Source organism: Oryzias melastigma, linkage group LG4 (assembly GCF_002922805.2).
Source record: "Oryzias melastigma strain HK-1 linkage group LG4, ASM292280v2, whole genome shotgun sequence".
NCBI classification, from domain to species: Eukaryota; Metazoa; Chordata; class Actinopteri; order Beloniformes; family Adrianichthyidae; genus Oryzias; species Oryzias melastigma.
Genome location: NC_050515.1, coordinates 17,581,649 through 17,602,978, shown reverse-complemented (window position 1 = coordinate 17,602,978; position 21,330 = coordinate 17,581,649). Strand labels below are relative to the sequence as shown.

Sequence of the window (21,330 nt, the reverse complement as noted above, 5' to 3'; positions counted from 1 at the left end):
TTTTTTTTATTTTTAGAAAAAATATTTTAGTCTCTAATGATTTCTCAAACTAAGATTATTCTGCCATTAAAAAAACTTGCAAGACTGAAAATAAGAATTCCACATCAATCACAATAAACATTACATTAAAGGTAAATATATCAACTAAGACCTTTAAAACTTGTTATTTAAACCTAAATTTGCATTAAACAAAATCTGCTCAGCTGCTACATTTCTGCAGTGTTCAAGCTTTAAGATAACCTGTATTAGCTCCATGGTATGTTCTTGTTAATTTCTACAAATTTCCACCTGTCAAATGAAATAAATGTCACTATATTGAGAAATGATCTCGTCTATTTAAGATGCACTTACAACATTTGGATGTCTGGATGGTGTTGTATTCATAAATTGAACAAAATTAGTGGAAAGAAGCTACAAGGAGTGAATAATGAGCTATGTAGAAATCTGGACCCATTTATGCTCAAATGTTTCCCTTAAAAAATCCGGTTTGAACAGAGAAAGTATTTGGAAGGAGAACTTCTTTTCCCTCACCGTGTGAATGTACCAGTGGCTCAGCTCGGCTGGTAGGTGAACCTGCTGTGTGTTTTTATCCACTGTGATGTTGAGGTGAGCATTGAGCTTCTCCAGCTCGACATGGTGCCAGTGCTGGTCATCAAGGAGACTACCCAGAGAAACAAGGAGCTGTCCACCAGAGAATGAGCTTACGCCTGCAACACAAACAGGACACACGAGGAGGATGTCATGATATCAAATAGTTTTTTTTTTTTTTCTTTTTGGATAAACAACTTGTTCTTTTGCCTTTTCAAAGTTATAAAATAATCCTAAAGCAAAACAAATGTCTCTACTTTTCTTTCTTATAGACAGCAAGTTTAAAATAAGGCTTGTGTTTGATGCAACAAAGCAGAAAGTTTCTCTTAAATAGTGAATAAAATCTCTATTTTGGTTTTCAGACATCTGCATTGCTGATGCCATCCAGCCTCATTAGAGAGCACATATCTGAGTGCCGGGGCAAGCTGGTGATAGATGATGAAGCTGCAAAAAGTGCCAGCATGACAAAATGAATGCAGACTCAACACCAGCCAGTAAAAACATGTGGGTGCATCTCTGAGCCCCCTTACATGCTGGTGAACTGCTGACAGAAACCAGGGACAACAAACAGAGACTCACTGAGTCATTAATTACAAGTGCTGTTTTATTCAGACAGTCTCGCATGAATCGATTCAAGAGGAGCAGTGATGGGAAGAGTGAAGCCTCCACCAATTAGTGAAGTTTGGAGTCTGGAGAGATCAGTTCAATCCAGTTCTGATCTATCTTAAAAGCCCATCCGAGTTTCATGAAAGCTAATGTAGTTTTGATAATTCTTGAAGTGCAGAAAAACAATTATTATTTTTTAAGATGATACAGTTATTAATTTTGATTTTAAAAAATACTTCATTCCCACTAAAATAAAAACAATCATTGAAGATGTTGAAAAGTTCACTTACTGTCAGCACAATCCCTCACAGGAATTTTATGGCCTAATTGCCTAACTAGGACATACATTTTCTACAATTTTCAGATTTTGGCAAACAATAATTGGTAAATGTTTATCTTTAGTATAAAATTCAAAAAGCTTTAAAAAAAGTGCGAATTGACATTTTAAAATAACTGAATTTAACCTATTATATGGCACAATTTGTTGTAACTTTCCACTTTTCAATCATTTATTATTGTTTTTGGACAGTGTCAGACTGTCAGTGTCAGTATTGGTCTGCAGCCGGAGCATGCAGAAATCTGCTGCTGTGGCTTTTGCAGCTTTAGGCTGGTCTGAAGCTCCCATAGCTGATCGCTAAACTGTTTTATTTTATTTTTTTCCCGTAAAGCACAACAGACTAAGGAAAAAAGGAAAATATACAGTAGGAGCAACAGTTTATTGTAAGAGCATATTAATGAGGCACAAATTCAGAAATTCCACATTTGCCTTTTTATTTCGAAGGTCCAGTCAATAGAATTTAAAAGACACAAATTATGGTAACTTTACAGAAATGGTGTGTTTGTGGTCTCCAAAAGTAAAAGCATTATCTACGCAATATGACTCAAATGGCAAGCAGGCACTGCAAACATGTCTTTGAACTAGCGTGTAGTTCTCTGAACAGGCCTTTCTGATGTCATCTTAATTTACTCAACTAATTTTAATAGCATACATACATATACCGGGGCACTGAAACAGGACGAAGCGGCCCTCAGTGTTGTGTCGTTCAGCGTGTGACAGGTCACATTTGAACAAAACGATGAACCAGCAGCTGACATTACAGTGGGCTGACATTTTGATAAATGTAAAGCATAAAGGAAATGAGCTGGTTTTGGAAAGCAGGCATAAATCTTAATGAGCCAGTCAATTTATGCCTGCTTCGACAGTCGCGGCCCGACAGAGGGGGTCTAACTGTCTTACTATTTATTTGTTTGCACGCCTGTCTGTCTTACTGCTGTGGGTTTTTCTGTAACCTCTCTGGTCGAGTTCCTGATGCTCATTCCTGCCTCTTTCTACCACAGTTTCTAGTCCTCATTTTGCATCACGTTAAAAAGCAGCAGACAAAATCACCATCTAATGGAAGAAATAAAAAAAAGGGGGGGGGGGGCACCTCAGATAAAATCGTATACTCTTATGAAGATAATGCCTTTAAAGTGCCCCACTATTTTCTTTGCTCTGTTAGTTTGATCTCCTCATAGCTTCTGCTCTCCTTTTCCATCTTCTCTCCTGATGGCCGACTGAGGAGCACTACGCTGTGGCTCAGACTGGATGATCCAAGCCACTGATCTAAATTACATTGTCTGCAGAGCATGAACTCAAGGAAGGGTCAGGAGGGGCAACGGAGGGGTTTTCAGCAAACAGAAAAGACAAAGAAGAGGCAAAAAATAAAAGATACTGCAATCACAAGGGCGGTGCAATGGGGCACAGGTGATTTATTATTGCTATTATAGGTTTATTGCTTTAAGAATGTTTTGCTACATCTTTAACGATTAAATTTAATCTTTCATGGAAAAAAATGTATTTTTATTTCCTCGATTTCAAAGTGAAAGGTGACAGGTATCAGATTGTTGTTTTCCAGATAAAACTCGCTCAAAAGATGATAGTCAAAAGACAAATTAATTTAATAAATACTCACTTTTTTGGTGAAGGGAAAAAAGTCTTTAGAGGAATAAATCAAATGCAGCCCTTTCAAAACTTGACCTTCCTTTTAATAAAGAACCCTGACATTTCCGATATGCAATGTGTGCACAAATGTGGTGCAAATGAAAAATGCTGCATGCGTCTCATGAAGAATGTTTATTCCAAATTAAAAATACCTGATTGCTTAAAAGTTTTTTTCATGAAAATTGATAGATGTATCATTTGTGTTTAAGTGACATTAAATTAAATAAAGTAACCCTAAAAATTTCAAGAATATATCTATTATTTTTATTTTTTTTTTCCATTGAGTGTGCTTTTACTATCACTGTTTGTCACACTGACCCAACCAATTTTACCAAACAAAATAATTTAATGTCACATTTTGCTCTGGTACTATGCCTTACTATCTTCCATGTAAATTGTTTTACAGATTACATTTTTCTGGATAACACTTTTAGTTATTCTCCAGACGGAACCAAATATCGTGACAGCCAATCATTCATGTCCATCTTACCCATGAGAGTTTATTTTAGAGTTTCTTTGACTTTATATTGTGAGAAGGTCATTTGAATGCAAGAACAGCCTGAATAAAATTTGCAAATTTTTGATGTCTTGTCCTGAATATGCAGTTCCAAATATGACCTTGAGAGCCTTTTAAGCGGATCAGACACGCACCTCTTATTCCAGATAAAAATGAAATACTGGCATGCCTGTAAACAAAATTATTACTTTCGATTCCACCAGACGCACAGCATTTCACAAGCTTTTTGTTTGACCCAATGTCAAATTTAGAGTCAAGAAAAACCCAAAATATTTTAAATAAAAAACTGTAAAATGCAGCCTTCTGTGCAAACATCCAAGTAGTGCAACTCCAGTCAGAGAGTAATAAAATACTACCTGTGTGTATCAGGTATTCAAGACATGAAAAAACAGGTCAAGAGTTTGTCTTTGGACAAATCTCTCAGATTACATACTTAAATAAAAAATTAAAAAAAACATTTATACATCAGGCATACCTTGTTGGTGATAGAGAAGCAGCTTTCCTTTCTCCAGCACCAGATTCAGGCTGTGTTCTCTGGATCCTTTTGCATGGAGCAAAGTCCCAGAATTCTTCAGGGTTTTAAAGTTCAGAGAGATGACCTCCGTTGACATCCTACTTGGGCTGAGATTCAGTCTATAGATGAGGCTGCTGCTCCCATCAAAGCTTACCACTTCAGAAGCTACAAAACAGAATCAAAGAACAGGAAGTGCTTCCATGAAATTCAGTCAACATTTCACTTAGTTCTCTTGAAACACAAAAAACACAGGAGAAGTACAACAAACCGATTGAAATCAAATCAAGGATCTTTTCCACCCTTTTTTTGTTTTTAAATTGTTTCGTTATTATTAACTGTGATATTCAGTTTTTTTTTAATTCAGCCAAATGGGTCACTGTAATATTATATATTTACAAGAAAGGCCTTAAGGTATAACTTGAAAGAAATTCTCTCCTCCCTCCCAGAGGAAGGTTTATTCCCTTAGCAGTTTCTCTATCGGGTCTCCACTCAGCTGCCATGATCAGGCACAATACCACCTCTTGGATTTATCAAGATGTGTGTTTTACATCGTAGAGAGCACCTTCGTGTAGGTGGATTTCACCTGAAGCTACTTCTTGCTGGAGGAAGTGTTTTATCTTGCCAGGAGTCTGCTGAAAAAACTATCAGCGTCTGTAGCAAACATTGTAAGGATAGCTTCATATGTGAAGGAAGTAAAGTTTAACAAATAAGTGTGCTTATTTTAAATAAATTCTAGGTTTTGTTATTTTTTAAGAGTAAAATTGGAACTGCTGTAAAAAAAAAAGAAAAAAAAATCAGACTGTATTTTTTACAAAACAGAAATATTGTATTGCATTGTATCGTATCATATAATTAAATGATGAATGGATGCAAGCAGCAATTGCTGTACATCCATACCAGGCAGCTGTTTTCACATTATCTTGTAAGGAGAGATTTATTTTGTCATTCAGATCAGGCCAAAAGTTTCACTTATGAACAAATTTCTCCCTGCAGTCTTTGTATTTATCAAGGGGGAAAAGTGGGTCATGCCTCTAAGCAGTACAATAAAATGAAAGGAAGTCCCAGCATGATACCCCAAGAACTGAGGAGACCCTATCAGCAGGGGGTAGGGCACCCCCCAATGCAGATTAAAGCAGGAAAAGAGAAGTGATTTAAATTAAATTTTATTGTTTTCAACCAGATACAATTCATGCTGTTATAAAGGGTGGTTGATTTAGGATTAGAATTATTTAAAAAAGCATAATATAGTCAATTTTCATTTATGTCTAAGGTGTATGTTAATAAGAAGGTATGCTTTAGAAAGTTGGCTCGCAGGCCTGAGAATTCCTCAGATTCCCCAAGAGGAGCTGGAGGAAGTGGCCAGGGAGAGGAAACTCTGGGTATCATTGTTCATACTGCTGCTACCATGACCTGGTCAAGAACTGATGGATGGACGAATGATAAACAGCAGACTTACTGTATTCACAGCCATATATTTCCATTCTGAGTCCAATTCTTCCAGTTGGGTTCCAATCCAGTGGTGTCAAACGAAGATAACGAGCAATGACCGGCTGCTCCAGCTTATACTGGACAACAAAGTCCGCATTACTGTTACCTTGGAAAGCCTGAGAGGAAAAACAAAACGAGCAAAAAAAAAAAGAAAAAAAACAAAACACTGTTTACTTTCACTGTTGAAAGAAGAAATGTACAATCCCAACAGAAAAAAGATAAAAACATTTAAGACTGACTAGTTGCATTCAAATGTCCACATTTTTAAGGTTCCGTTTTAAACTCAATGGATCGGCTAAAAATGTTCTAATTGACGAGATGCAAAACTAAAATCCTATGTTTTCCAATTAAAAAGAATCAAAATGTCTTCTAACTTTTGTTTTTTCAAACTTTATGGTCACAGAAGTCATCATTCCCATTGGTTCATGTTGTTTCTGCCCCCCATCTCTGTCTTTTGATCAGTAACCTGGTCTCTACCGTGAATCTGCTCCAAATCCAGTGACACTATTTTGTTGATGACAAAAACCCACAAAAGCACCAGCAGCACTACCTAGAAGAAAACAAACATTCACACACAAGCTGACATATGTTTTTGTTGGTCTCTTTCTTTTGAAGATGTCGCTTTTGTGTGTGGATCAGTTGAATGTGAACTGATGATGCTTTGTGAGTGTGTCTGGGAAGATTCTGTCTTCCAGGTCATGTTCTCACAGGATTCTGTTCTTCGGGGCAAATGAACTACAAAGCCTGATCTAGATGTTTCGCTGCTCATCCGAGGAAGATTGGTTTTCCTAGAGCTGCATAATTATGATCTCTGCGCTTTGAGGGGCTGGGCAGCATAGCGTTAAGCTCAACAAATGGCCCTGTTTGTCATTGAGGAGGCCAGGAAGAACTGCATCTCATTTACTCGCCTAAGCACCTTTGGAAATATGAGTAACTCCTGACAAGTCTTGCTTGAAGAACAAGAGGAGGAACAGGAAAGGATACAAAACTATGCTGCTGTTGTACCTGAGAATAAAAAGCCTTTACTCTAAACTGTACCACATTATTCTGCTATTGGCACAAGCTTAAAAAAAAAACAACAACAAAAAGTAGGTTTTATTAACAAATATTTTCATTTTTAAAGTTTTGGGGGTGTTGCGCCATACTCCTTACGTGGGATCTATGGTTTAGGTTTTGTCAATTTTCTGCAGAAAGTCTTTACATCTGAGTACAAAGACCAGATATCAGAAGAATATGATTTATATTTCTCCTTCCTCTGACATCATGGTAAAAGTTCAGGATTCATTTAAAGAAAAACAAGATCCTCTTGTTTCCACCCTGTTGTCAGGTTGCCAAGACAATCCGTTCAGACAATCATTATGATTATCCAACAACCACCATTCATTACTCTGTCTAGTAGGGGGGGGCGTATCGATCAAAGTATCGATAGTATTGATACCAAGGTGAAGTATCGCTACTTCCTATAGTTGAAGATTTCCTTCAATACATACAGAAAAGGGCTTGAATTTACTTATGGAGTTCATGCTAGTGCAGTGTATGTTTGCAGTGTTGCCAGATTGTGCAAAAACAACGCCCAATTTGTGCAGAAAGCTGCCCAATCTGGCAACGTTGTCATTTTTAGGAGCGCACCTCGATTTTTTTTGTTTTCAATTATCTCTTGCTGAAAGCCTTTGTGCTGCGTGTTATTATACACTTGATTAACAAAGAAATTGCTTTTCTTAATTTATTCTATAATCAAACATTTGAAGAAAACAAGCATCGGTATCAAGATTGGCGATACTAGCCCTGTAATTACTTGGAATTGATCGATGCCTCTCTGTTTTGCCCACCCCTAAAGTCCAAGGGGTGTTTTTGGTTTAAGTCTTTAGGCATCTATGTAAAAATAAAGTTTAAAATTAATGTGTGTCAACTAAACAAAGAAAATGTAATTATAATAATTTAAATGATAAATTAAAATACGGAGAGATTAGCTTTTGTTAAGAAAGTTTTTAATTTTAGAATATTTCCCAACATGCTTTTACATGCCTTTCAACGCCAGCTTTGATATTTTGGGGGATTTCTATAGGGTTCTGGTGAAATAAAAGTATATTAATATAACTTAATATCAATTAACTGTACTACACTGTAAACCAAGAGCTAAAATGAAGTTGTGACTTCAAAAAGCTAGTAAACTTCCTTACTTTTGTAGCATGCTGTCAGATATCCCTATAAATGTTTTCCATTGAAATCTAATGTTTAATTTTGCAATACTGGATAGTATTGGTGTCTCAATTTTAATAATATATTTTGTAGATTAAAGAATAAAAAAAAATCTATTTGTAATGTTCTCTAAACACAAAAACTGAATAAAGTCTGGAGACAGGTGTTAATATATTATTGAGCTTTTTGAAACCTTTTTATTTTTTTGAGCCACTTACAAGTTCTCTGTGAACGATTTCAAAAACGAAATAGTTAAAAATATTAAAAAGTATTTTTACATTCTTGGATTTTTAGGTATCATATATCAGAATAGCTAAAATAAAATTCCTGTTTTGTCTAAAAAGCTCATTTGTTTCAATTTTTCATTGCAATGTAATTTTAACCTACATTTTTTTTACCTTGAAAAATGTGGTTGTAGGTATGACTTTAAGCTACGACACCTTAATAGAAGAAACTGCAGACGTTCGTGAAGGGTGAAGCAACATTTTCCTCTAAAATCTCCATCTTTGCAAAGACACTAAGCTGCCCTGACTAATGTATAAAGCTCTAAACACACCCAAGCTGATATGGATGCATCACATTTCAAGTTGACTTTCAAACCAACAATGTTGTGGATTCCAAAAATTCATTTTTTTTTTTTTTGCCTTCTGTTAGTCTTTATAGAAGAGGCTGATGGATAAAGTAAAAATCTGAGCTGGTTTAAATTTAAAAGGAAAAAAAAACAACATTTTTTTTATAATCCACAACCTCGTTGGTTTGAAAGTTAACTTGAAATGTGATGCATCCTTAAGGCAACTGAATTGATTTTGAGTGTTTAGTCTTTTTTTAATCTTCATTTAAAGTTTTACTGCATATATATCGTTTATGAATAGTTTTCCATAAAAAACAAGACAGAAAAAAAAACCACAAAGAGATCAAACATCCATTAATTAAAATCCAAACATGAGACGATTTTTTGTTTCTTTTAAAATGAGCACATTTGGGTACAAAGTTGAAACAATTCTCAAGACCACAGTGACCAAAGTGGCCAGTATTTATTCACCTTCTGGCTTTGAGCATGTCATTGGACAGCTTTGCTTCAACATGAATTAAAGCAGTGACATTTCCACAGCGGCCACTCTTTCCTTCAACAGCACCAACCTCATGTTAGAGAGGTTAAGCTGTCTGACCGGAGCTTTGTGCCATTCACAGAGCTGTGCTGAGGTTGCTTTCATTGTTCCATCCATCATTACAAAAAAAGTGAAAGGTACCTAGAGTGCAGACTAGCTTTTTCAAGCTGCTCAAATACAGCTAAGCCAGTCATTCTAATAGGCAAAACAATTTTGTATTCATATATTTTCCTTAACTGTTTTTTTAAATAAAAGTAAAAAGCAGAAAAAAACTGTTTAATTCCAGAGGAGTTTTAAAAAAGTTAAACTAACCATTTTAAATGCACTTTATTTATTTAAATCATAATAATTGTGATTAAGGCTGTAAAGGATTATACCCATTTTCTATTTGCTAAAATCAGTTTTAGTTCTGAGAGCAAAGATGATGATTAGTTTGACAATAGTTAGTTTATTGAAACTCTGGTTGAAATCATTAATTTATAAAACTAGAGTATGTTAAATACAGTATTAATATAAACCAGGAGCAGATAGTCCATCATCTTTAATTCAAAATTTCGTTACATTTTCTAAAAAATCTATCAGTTTCCTTTACAGAGAAAACGTCCACTTCCATCTTCACAATGACTATATAGAAGTGCAAAGATCATAAACTTTACAGATTCCTGCTCAAATCCCATCCATCACAAAAGCATCTCAGAGCTCATCCTTGATGCACCTCCACCTGGAACTTCTCTAACACCCCCGGAGAATATTTACTCTCATGACCTCTATCAGATCTCTGCGAATTTTTTATGCAACATTTTTTTAATCAAAATGTATGCAGGTTTCTGAGTTAGATAGAGCTCTGATTTAAATCAACATTCTTTTCCCCAGTTTTCAAATTAAAAGGGATGTGGAATATATGCCACCTTGTAAAATATTATTTCCAGTGCAGTTTCACATTTTGAACAGGGAGTGTTTTAGTTTTCAAATCAAAATGGCATTAGGGGAGATCAGACTTGTTTGTTTCACTTTGCAGAAGATTGCTCAACTGAGACTGAACAATTTGGAAGACGGAAAGAAGATTTACCCCTAAGCTGTCTTCCTGTCTGTGCTGAATCCAGTTGTGTCCTGTGTCACTGAACAACAACAGGTAAGCCGTCACCCAATCAGAGCTGCCGTAGCGACCCTGCGTGGCAACAGCTGTGATTTGCGTCCTCCTCCCCAGATCCACCTCCAACCACTGGTGTCTGTCTGAGAACTGTGGAGACCATCCTCCTGCTCCTGTGTGATAGACAGAGATAAAAATGGGGATTTACAGTCCAAGCACTAATGGGAGCACCAGCCATACTCAGAAGGGTGAAGTTAGCAATCAGACATTAAAGTGCAGCGAAGTAATGTAATCTCTTCTGACAGGATGGATCCTATCTACACTTATGCAAGCATGTGTTCAATGATGACTCAGGAGGAAGCAAAGAGCTAATCCATTCCCATATTATGGAATAAATTACTTTTTTATCCACTCAGAATAAAATGTTTTAATTGGTAATTACAGCTTGGAACCAGCAGTTTGTGATGAACATGTTAAAGACCACGGCTTAAGCAGCTCTATACGATTCCCATCTTTATAAAGTAACCTTCTACAAGTGATGGAAACGTGCATTTAAAAATCGTGTTTTTCTTTCACATTTCTACACAGAAATAATGGAGATCACTGAGCTGGAACATTTGTCTTTCACATAACGATTTGCAGACCAGGACCGGGTCTCCGAGGAACGACAGGCTGCGTTTTAGTCGTGACAGCAGCTGCTGCAGCAGCTGGAGAGGACGACGGGGACATACGCTTTGTGATTAGTTTGCAGTGTGTTCATGTTGTCATGAAATCAGAACCCTCTTACATTGCAGTTCCCAAACAAAAAATAAAGAAAGAAACAGATTGTACAATAAATCAATAAAATGAAAAGACTTTTTTAAATACAAGGAAAGGGAAATTACACACCATAACAAAACCTAATTACTATTCAAAGGAAATGCATAATGAAAATCCATGCTTTGCATGCTTGTTACGTTTTAATGAAAACTTAAATGTCCCATTAATGTTCTCAACCGTGAACATTTTTTAATGTGTTTAATTTTTCATTCTTCCATTCTTTTGGATTATGTTACCTACAAAAGTAGTGCCTACAAATGCATAACTGCAGAGGCTTTCTGCCTGTTTTTATTCAATACCATTCAGAGAATTAAAAAAAAAAAAAAGAAAAAAACACCAGTATTCTCATATAATTTATTGACTATGCTTGACATTTATTTCCTTTCATTTTAAAAAGAATCAATGGATTATACATCATTTCAGTGACATTTTATTCAGCTATTCTTCCCTTGTAATGGAGGCAAATGTTCATTAAAGTTTGCTGAAAACACAATGCTCCATGTCCGGGTAGTGTGACTGAAACTATTCTTCTACATGCGGGAAATGAGGAGAAATGAAAAACAAAATGCAGAAAAGCATGGAGCCTTCAAGTAAAGGTAATAAACCTGAGCAGATGAAGATGTTTTAGTTCCACCTTTTTTTGGAAAGTATTATAAAACTGGCACACTTACAAACACTTTCACACAGTGTCCTCAATTTAAGTCTTTAATTCGTTTTCTTGGCCTTTTTAATAACAGAAACAAGTGTGCGTGTTTTTCAAAACGGATGCTTCAGCAAAAAAATCCATGCAAGCAACAAAGCAGCTGGCTTTGAACAATGGAAGGTCTCGGTTTTAAATTAACCTCCACAAGCAGACCAGCTGGAAATAGAAGACGCACTACAAGCCCCGGGCTGAACAGTCTCAGCTGTGTTATGGGTCACATTATGCAATTTGTTCCCGTTGGTTTTTATCTGTGAGAACGAGTTTTCACAGACGATTGTCGAGTTGCGGAATGGACTCAGAACAGGATAGAGTCGAAATCGCACACAGTTCTATCGTGTAACAGTAGTTAACCTTTTTTTTGAAATGCTATTAAAAAACTCACCCATTCATTCCTATGCCGTTTATAAAAGTGTGTGTGAGAGGGTGGAAAAACACAATTATGAAGAAGAAAAAAAGATGAGTACACTGCTGTGAGATAACACTGCACTGAATACTGAGCAGGGTATATATATATGTGTGTGAATGCAGGTGTGTGTTTAATGAAAAAAAGTCGCTGAGTCAGGAGAAAGACAACCTATGGTGCCATATGGAGGCATTTCCCCCCTATAAAGGACACACACACAAAAACCTGTAACGTTCTGTGTGTGAAAACAAGGACATTTCGGACCAAGTATTATTAGGATTTGTTTGAGTATAAAGCATGGTCAGACTAAATTCCTTCATTTAATTTCAAACATAGCGTGAATGTGAGATAAACTGTTGTTGTCTGGTTGATAAGGAACAGCTTGTGAAGGTTAATGCAGACAGCGGTAAATATTTACTGCTGACTTAACACATATCAGTGGTCTCCACTAATGTGAAAATGCACAACTTTATTCCGGCACATATGTTCACCCCAACCATGATAATGTTTTATTCATTTGGTTGGCAAAGTGCTGTGTTATACCATTAAATGACTGTATTTATAAAACAATAACACACAAACATATGGACAAAATGACTTTGGACTAAACTAGTTGTGGTTGAGGTCCTTCTCTCTCATTTGGCTGCATGCTCCTCATATTCGCTACAGCAGCAGCAGCTAAAGGCCAGAACTAATAAGTGCCTCAGTAAGAGACATGGACACTGACAGTACAACTGAAGAGAGCAGGCATGGTGACCTTTACTCATTATAGCAAGATTGAAGGGACAAGAAGAGAATTACACTGACAAAGGAAAGACAGAGAGAGTATAACAGAGCTAAGCAGATCAATTGACATCTACAGGACTGCAGAGGAGAAGCAGAGAACGGAGGGTCGTAAGGTTGATGGCATTAAAGAACATTGGAACGTTTATGGATGAGGACATGGCATCCCAATATATGAAGATCATGTTGGCAGGCTGAGATTGTTCATCTGACTTGAGATGACATGACATAAGATGACGTGGCGAATGACACAGAGGCAATGAAATGGCAAGACATTGTGTAAAATCAGAACAAGCCTAAATTTAAGACTAGATGAGTTAAGATGATAGAAGTATATCATCTGGAAAAAAGAAATGGTACCCCCTAGTTACACCAGTTGAACCATTGACTGTATATGAGAACTGGACCAAGTGACCCCACCCCCCTCGTGTTCTAACAAAAATCCCATTGACTTTTATTACAAAAGAACAGCTAATATCCAGTCACATTTGTCGGAATAACGACTCTTGCTCTACTACTTTCTTTTACATGTTCTTGCTAGACTTGATTTTGTCCACGATATCTTTTTCTGTAGTTATTCAAGCTACAAACTGACCAATCAGATGCCTAAATAAAAGTAGGTGGTCTCACGTCAAACGTTCAAAACCTTTATCAGATTTAATGGAACCCACTTTCAGTGGAAGGGGTGTGGCCTTCCAACAAGCTCCCTTCTGATTGGTGGTTCCCATTGAAATGCTGACTCAGACCAACCAATCACTGCTTACTGATATTGTCTTGTTCAAACATTTCAGCGTCTGAATCAATTTAAAAAAATGTCATATTTACTTCATTTTATTGGAACTGAAAGCACGTAATTTTCAACAGATGATGTCACACTAACTTGGTCCAGTTCTCTTATACAGTCGATGGGTTGAAAACTGTCTAAAAAATGTTTTGCGTCACATTTGACAAACAAGAAATACTTTAACCAATAAGTAAAATTATTGCGTTTAAAAATGGGTCAGAAGTAGCTTTACTCTGATGGACATTTAAATTGCCATATCACTACAACTACTTATCTAATAAGGATGATGGGAATGTTGGCAGTAATTACATGGTTGCTCTCATATGGGTGCTCTAAAGTTTTAAAAGCGGATTTAAAGATAATTTTTCCAGCATAAAAGTTTGAATGACACATTTTAATGAAACATTTTGTTCTCCGTCCACTTGAAGAAGACACCAATCAAGGAGGGAACAAAAGTCTGACAAAAATATGCCACTTGGAGACCATGTTAATATTCCAAGTGATGTTCCGTCCACTGATCTGAATGAAGGTTCATTTCTCATTTAAGCTGATCACACGAACAACTGACAGAATGAAAAGCTTTAACATGATTTATTCCACGCTTACAACAAAGTTTGTGATTAAAATGCAGTTGGTTTTATTATAGATTATTTCTACGTATACTCAGCTGAAATTAGTATTGAAGAAATTTATATGTCTTAAAGACAAAGAAATTGAAGAATTTATGATTTATGTCAGTCACCTAAATTGGGGTAAATAACAAGAAAGTATTTTTCCTATATTTATTAACAAATAAAGAGTTTTATAAATGGCTTAAAATTAATTTTTCTGCTAAAGCAGTAGTTGTGTGTCTGATCTGATGCTTATACCTTTATCACCCATATTGAAATGCCAATCTATGTACAAAACAGCATCCCAAGAAAAAAATATGGTAACGCTTTATATTAAGGTGTGCTTGTTAAGTATTAATAAGATATTAATAAGCATTAGTAAGATGCTTATAATTTGCTTATATGCACTTATAAAGATATTAATAAGCCGCTTATTACACTATTATCTAAATTATGGCATGATGTCAATCCAATTAATTATGTGCTTATAAATACTTAATAAGCAATTTGTAAGCTACTTATTACTCTATTATATATTATCAGGTTAATGGGCCGGTAAGAATATGCTTATAAAGATATTAATAAAAATTGTTTGGAGAAAATGGTGTGAAATCCTCAATTTTAGAGATAAAAGATGAGCAAATAAAGCAGCATTGTTTAAAATAGAACCAATAATATAAGTTAAAATAAAGAAGTTTTTGAGACTTTATTTTGAAGGGATTTCTAACAACCTACCACTCTGTCTTTTGGAAAAGCAATGATAATAGTAATGGTAATCATGAGTAATTTCAGTAATTATAAAGATTTCTTTATTAGTGCCAACAGTTCACAAGTATTTGGAGACACAGAATTGGAGGACAATGCACACATTTGTGCCAATTGTCTTTTGGGATCAGACTCACTTCTATATTATTGATTGCTCATGAATTTTACATCCAGTTTTTTACAATTTAGTTACAAAAAATCATTTTTTGGATCATTTATGAACCTCCAGAAACGTATTTAAAAAAAAAAAAAAAAAAAGTTTGAGATGCTTTTAGAGAGATTCGATACGTTAAAAGCCAGAGACAATAGAGCAGAGTGTCGTAGAAGAAAAAACTGACGGCCCTCCAATACATCAAAACATGCAGCCTTCAGAATGCCATCCTTGTGTTACAGATAAACCAGAGTTCTGTGTTGAGCGCTGCTTTAGAAGCAATTAAGATAATGCAGCCCGGCCAACATGAGGACTTCTCCGACAATTAAAACATTTTCTTTTTTTTAGATTAAAATGAGTATATCATGTATAAACGTTGTGAATTGGAGGAAACAGTTGTATGTCTGAAAAAGTGGCCTTCCTCTGCTTCGCATAGGAGTAAGATTGTGAGAGGCTGCACTGATATCGTTTTGATCCCCTATAGAAATGGGAATGGGTGGGTTTTAAAATGGATCTGCTATTCTGGTACTTCCTATTGCTGGTCTGGCTCTGTGAAAGAGTCGCAACATTGGCAAGGTAGTTCTTATTGTTACTAAATAACACTTGTGACAGACTCCAGCCTAACTACAACCCACAACAGGAAAGAGAAAATGGAAACTAGGAGCATAAATTGAAACCCACTTTCTTTGTATCTCAAAATTTCTTTAAACAGCATTCTATTTAGAAAAATGCTGTCAAAATAGAAAATATATATACTGTATTTTTAGAAGAACCTTTGTGCACATAGCACTTAAATTAAAATTTAATGTAAACTGATAAGGGTTCCCTCAACTGAATCTGTTTTAAAAAGACCTAAGTAATATCTGCAGAAATGAGAATGCATTCATCCAAAACCAACTTTTAGTCATTAAGGGATAGTTTAGCACGTCAATTTTTCCATCACTTTAAGTTTTCCAACTTTCCCAAAACTAGTGCACTTCGGCACTAGTAAATATGTCATTGCTGTCAATCAAACCCGATTTATTTGGGCCAACATTAAGAAAAATACCAGGAAGTTATTTTGGATGCTCCTTTCAGGCTCAGAGCAAGGACACAAGCCAAAAAATTTAATAAATAAATAAAAAAAATCTGATGTCTTGAGGTGATGTGACTTTTTATGAAAAAGGGAATGGAGATGGAACAAAAACTCAAGGCTAATCAAATCATTGAGGGTTTGAAAAGAATCCTTGTATTGCTGCTGATAAAACCCTAACATAATTAGTAATCAGAATAAGACTTTTGAGAGGTTTCACAGCAAGCAGGCAGCCACAAGTCACCAGGGTTATCTAAATATGGAGCAAATTTTTAGCTGAGCATCTGGCTTTCTGCTAGCATTTTAACTACGTCTAATTGGTAAACGCTGTGAGAAATTAGTCAAATTTGAGGTTCTTTTAAATGATGAAAGCTACAGCAGTCATTTCATTTTAGTTAGATATTCAATATCTATCAAATGGACCCAAAAAGAGAAATACCAATTGAAGTCAAAGGTGATGGAAAGAGAAAATAAACATTTGTACATTGTAAAATTGTTGACGGTACAGACTTATTGTATGGTAAATAGTTCGTTTCAGTAAACATTTGAGAAGTTAAAAATAGATCCTGCAAGAGGACTTAAAACCAAATGAGTGAATTGAAAGAAATTAGTTTTTTATGGTTTTATTGGTGCTATACCAGTTTAAGGTATTTCAGCTTAGAAAAAGATGAGCAGCTTTTTTACTGTACATCCAGACATAAAAACAATGTTGGCAATTTTTGTGGGACTTTATTATTAAAGGTAATGTAATTTCCGCTTCCCCCAAAAATATGTAAGGAGTCATTCAAATAATCATTTAGGTGGGCATAAGTTGCAATACAAAAAAATCAAATCAAATAGAATTTTAAATTGACTGACTTTCACTGAAGTTTACAATAAAACAGAAATCAAAAGAAAATATAAATTAGTTTAAGATTTGGAAATCTTACATGCTGATATTTGAAAAAAAAGTGTCAAATGCCTAAACTGTTATTCTTAAGCTCATAGAAAAGGGGTAACATGATTTCTGCTACCTTGAAAGCTTGGAGTAACTTCAAACCAAAATAATTTATTAGTTTCTTTTTTTAAGGTGACAACTATCAGTGGCAGTTCTACACTGAATAACTCCCTGGACGAGACCCAATTCGCTGGTTTCCGGCTATTCCAGACACTGGTATATAACAGATAATAGAAAACAATACTGGCACATTTATTTATTTATTTTTTTCCTCCAAGCACTGAGCCAGCACCCCCTTTGAATTGCCGCCCCGGGCAGCCGCCTGTGATGTCCATGAATAAAACCGGTATTCCCATTAATGTAGTGGATTTTTAATTCTATTCAGCATTTAAATTATCTTTAGCATTAAAATTCTATTTAGTATTTGACAACAGTGCATATAATTTACTTCTAGAAAAAAAATATAAATAAATCTTGTGTCAAATGAATTTATTCTTGGTAACTTATTTACCCGATTCTTAAATGAAAACAAACATTCTTGTACTGTCATTATTTTTCTCTTCTTATCAGTTTATATAAAATTCACAACATTGGTTTAGGATGAAATATTAAAAAAAATGAAATTAAATGTAGGGACTTTAGCTTTGAAGAGTAGCTAGACAGACAATGTTTCAGCAGGAGGTTGAATTTGTTTTAAACTTATTTTAACAATTAGCAGTTCTGACAGCAGGTTAAATCTATGGCCATCGTTTTGCTCAGTTATTTGAAATATGTGCGTTTTGGAAAAGTTTTAGATAACAATGTGCCTCTTAATTTGGCCCGCTGTCAACACCAGTTAAAAGAAAAACACGACAGAATGTTTCTTATTATTAGATTAAAACAGTTTAAACATTTTAATTCAATTTAAAAACCACAGAAAAGGAATGAGTTAACACAAACTACATGCCCCTGATTTATTGAAATTATAAGCAATTTTCTTCAAAGCCACAATGGAGGGATAAAAGTGCTGCATGTGGCTTCAGAGCATTCGATTGTAAACCCTTGGGCTATACTCATTTTAATCTGCTTTATTAGGTAGTATTTTTTTATTATTATTTAAGTTTTTCTGAGGCACGCGTGCCTCAGGTTTTGTATTTGATCTATACATCTAAAGATCAAAAATCTAAATATAGGCTCATCTTTTTCATGTGGCTGATTTTATGACTAAACTGACTAAAGCAGTGGCTTGGCCCTCCAACTATGCTTCTGGTGCTTTGATTTTACCAAAAATACAAACTATAGTTGGCAGTAATTAATGATAGGTTAAATATACAAAATTAACCTTTAAATGTTTAGATCAAAAGAGCAAAATCGTTCAATTGAACAGACTTTCTATGTTTTTTCACTGCAACTATTCTATCCTCTTCTGAAGCAAGTGGAAAATGTTAACCTGTAACACGTGGTGTAAAGCACTCAGATAACACCAAGCTGACCTAAATTGTCAATCTTCCTTCTCTTTAACCCATGTTCCCCTAGCTCCATCATCAACACACACACTTATGTTCTACCCTTTATTTGTAATGAACCATTTATACACAATGAAAACTCTCTTTCTCCAGTGGCAATGCCTCCTCTCAGAGGGCATGTGGGGTCACTGAAAGAATTGGCTTGAACAAAGATGTTCTCATATGGAATATTTCCAGGAACCTTCTCTGAAGCTACGTTCACACGTCCATTGGCAATCCACGTTCAAGTGACCACTTCCAAAGAAAACACGTGTGGAAAGCTAAACCAGGTCAAACTTGGTCTAATCAGGGACTTGTATTGGTAGTGATTTATGTGTAAGATGTTTTGTTTTTTTTCCAGATTATTTAATTCCATCAAATTCAGTGAAAATAATAGTTTTTGTGAACTGGCCGTTCGTCTGTCTGAGGGTACTTGAACTCACCACACTCATTAGCAGCCACTAGCATACACCCTGACTGCTGTGGGCGTGGCTGAGGCAAGACTGCTCTTCCGGTGGCTGTCCTTTCTAATTATATTATTGCTTAAACAGTTTATTTTGTTCGTTGCAATTAGATCTAACAAAATTAAGAATTATGCTGTATTAATTTTCCTTAGTTTGTGTTGCGTCATTTATTCATTTTGTAGCCGCTCCAAATGAGCTAATGCGCCATTTTCGCGCCATTTTTCATTGATGTTTATGTCAACTTTTCTTTTTTTGTGCATTTTTCAATCGTTAGGGGAATATACAGATGAAAATTCGGGACAGCAGTGCAACGCTGGTTTTCTGTTGACCAGATTAAAAGCTAATGACTCAACGTCCAAGCTAGATCTTTATGCACTGGAGCACACAACGCAGAGCAACAAAGTTGAACCAGATACATATGGATACTGTCACCTACAGTTCATGGAGGTACCAACTGTGTGTGTTTGGACGAAATTATAAGACAGATAAATCGTAATAGAGTTTTGAAAGAAAAAGCCTGGAGGAAGATTTTTGCTCCAAGTAGCAAAGGAAAAAAGAAGCCCCTCCCTGCTTTTTCAATATGAACACCAACCATTCAAGAACCTGCGTTTAGTGGTTCTTGAACCCATGTGTGTCCGTATATTAACTGTTCTTTAAAGTTGTTTTGATGAAGTGCTGTACATGTTACTTTGCTTTGATTTGTCCCTAACACTGTTTCCCATGAGTATCACAGATGAGGCTCTGTGGACCGCGCACAATTTGAGTCCTCAGATGAAACTGGGAACAGCTGATCTCTTTCTAAAATGAAATGGGAATCTTCGTCTGGGTATGTTTGCTGTCAAACCAAATCATTTTACAAATTCATCTTTGAACATTTCCTCTTGTTATCGTATATTGCTTTAGACTAACTGAGCAGTTAAAGCATGAAAAAAAAAAGATTGCTTCATATCAGCAGTAAATTGGAGAACAGCCATGGCATAAAGATGTCACCTTTTTCAATGAACTGTCATAAACTAGGAACTCCAGATATTTCCAGTATATTAGGTGAGGGCTCGATAAGCAGCATTGAGCGACGCAAAGATGAGAGGCTTTTAGCTGCTTTTTGTCAAGACATCAGGCAATATTTACCCGTGTAATTAGATTTATGAAAAAACTGCCCGCCTAAGATTAAAAGGATCTGAGTAGAGGAGCTGTGCAATTTCAGCAGATGAAGAGTAGCATTAAATTGGACTTCAGGGGGGGCAGAGGTGGCACATAAACATCCTACAAAGATCAATACAAGATTTTACGGCTTCTTCCACATTGGTAGATTAAACCCAGAGTTCGCTGTTAATGTCATGCCTACACTTCCAGGGCATGATGGCTGAGATTCATGCGCTGTCCAAGCTTATTCCAGTGTAATTTAAGGAGTTTAAGGTACAATTATCAATATGTCTCATTGAAATGCAGAATTGTTCCCATGTTAAACACAGCCATTAACATTTGCTTATAAATGTTAAATGGTGCCATTAACATTTGGTGACAACATAGAATGAGGTTACCTCAGTGCTTTTTTGTCAGTCCAAATGTGACTCAGTTTTAAATACAGATTGGCACATAGTCAGATGAGACAGGCGGAAAAACAAAAGTCAATTAAAAAAAGTTTCCATTCACTTTATCAAACCCGGTTTCCTTTGAGATCCCTGAAAAATGTAACTGACAGAGATCAAAAACTTTTAATTTTCTAATTTTTTTAAAGTTAATTTCTCGTTATCTGTCACACACATAAGTGTGGGAGATTCAAGCATGGCAAGGGGACCTGTTGGCAGACAAGATGGTGGCTAAAAATCATTAGCCGGCAGCGTAAATTCCACAACATTTCAGGGTTCTAGCCACTTTTTTCAGGATTAGCTTAAAATGTGTCAGAATTATCTGTGATGGTTCCCAGTTATATTAGTCTTTCTCGACCAAAAAAAAGAATATTTTTCAACTGAAATGCACGGCAGTGGCCGGGGTGGGCGGCGGCTCAAGCAGGGAGGCATTAGGTCCCATTTTTACAGTCCTTTGTATGACTTGGCCAAGGATTTGAACTCTTGACCTTTCAGTATCAGGGACGGACACCATCACAGGCCACTAAGCTGGTGACTTTATACTTTTGTCTGATGAATATCAGAGAGCTAAAAACACTTTCAAATAAGACAATGTTTAGATTGGCCAATTTTCTTCTGGTGTTAGTACTATTGGGGTCACAGATAGGACTTGACCTACCTAGCTACTGATGGA

The 21,330-nt window shown here is 35.8% G+C and overlaps 1 protein-coding gene across 1 annotated transcript in view; it reads right to left on the bottom strand.

Annotated features, from left to right (window-relative positions):
- Positions 1-21,330, bottom strand: part of LOC112150792 (contactin-associated protein-like 4) — a gene marked incomplete in the record, with an annotated part of 92,739 nt that overhangs the window by 54,807 nt on the left and 16,602 nt on the right. Inside the window, 4 exon segments of the mRNA XM_024279274.2 lie at positions 532-707; positions 4,168-4,371; positions 5,663-5,810; positions 10,072-10,265. Of these exon segments, the coding sequence (XP_024135042.1) occupies positions 532-707; positions 4,168-4,371; positions 5,663-5,810; positions 10,072-10,265 (722 nt within the window).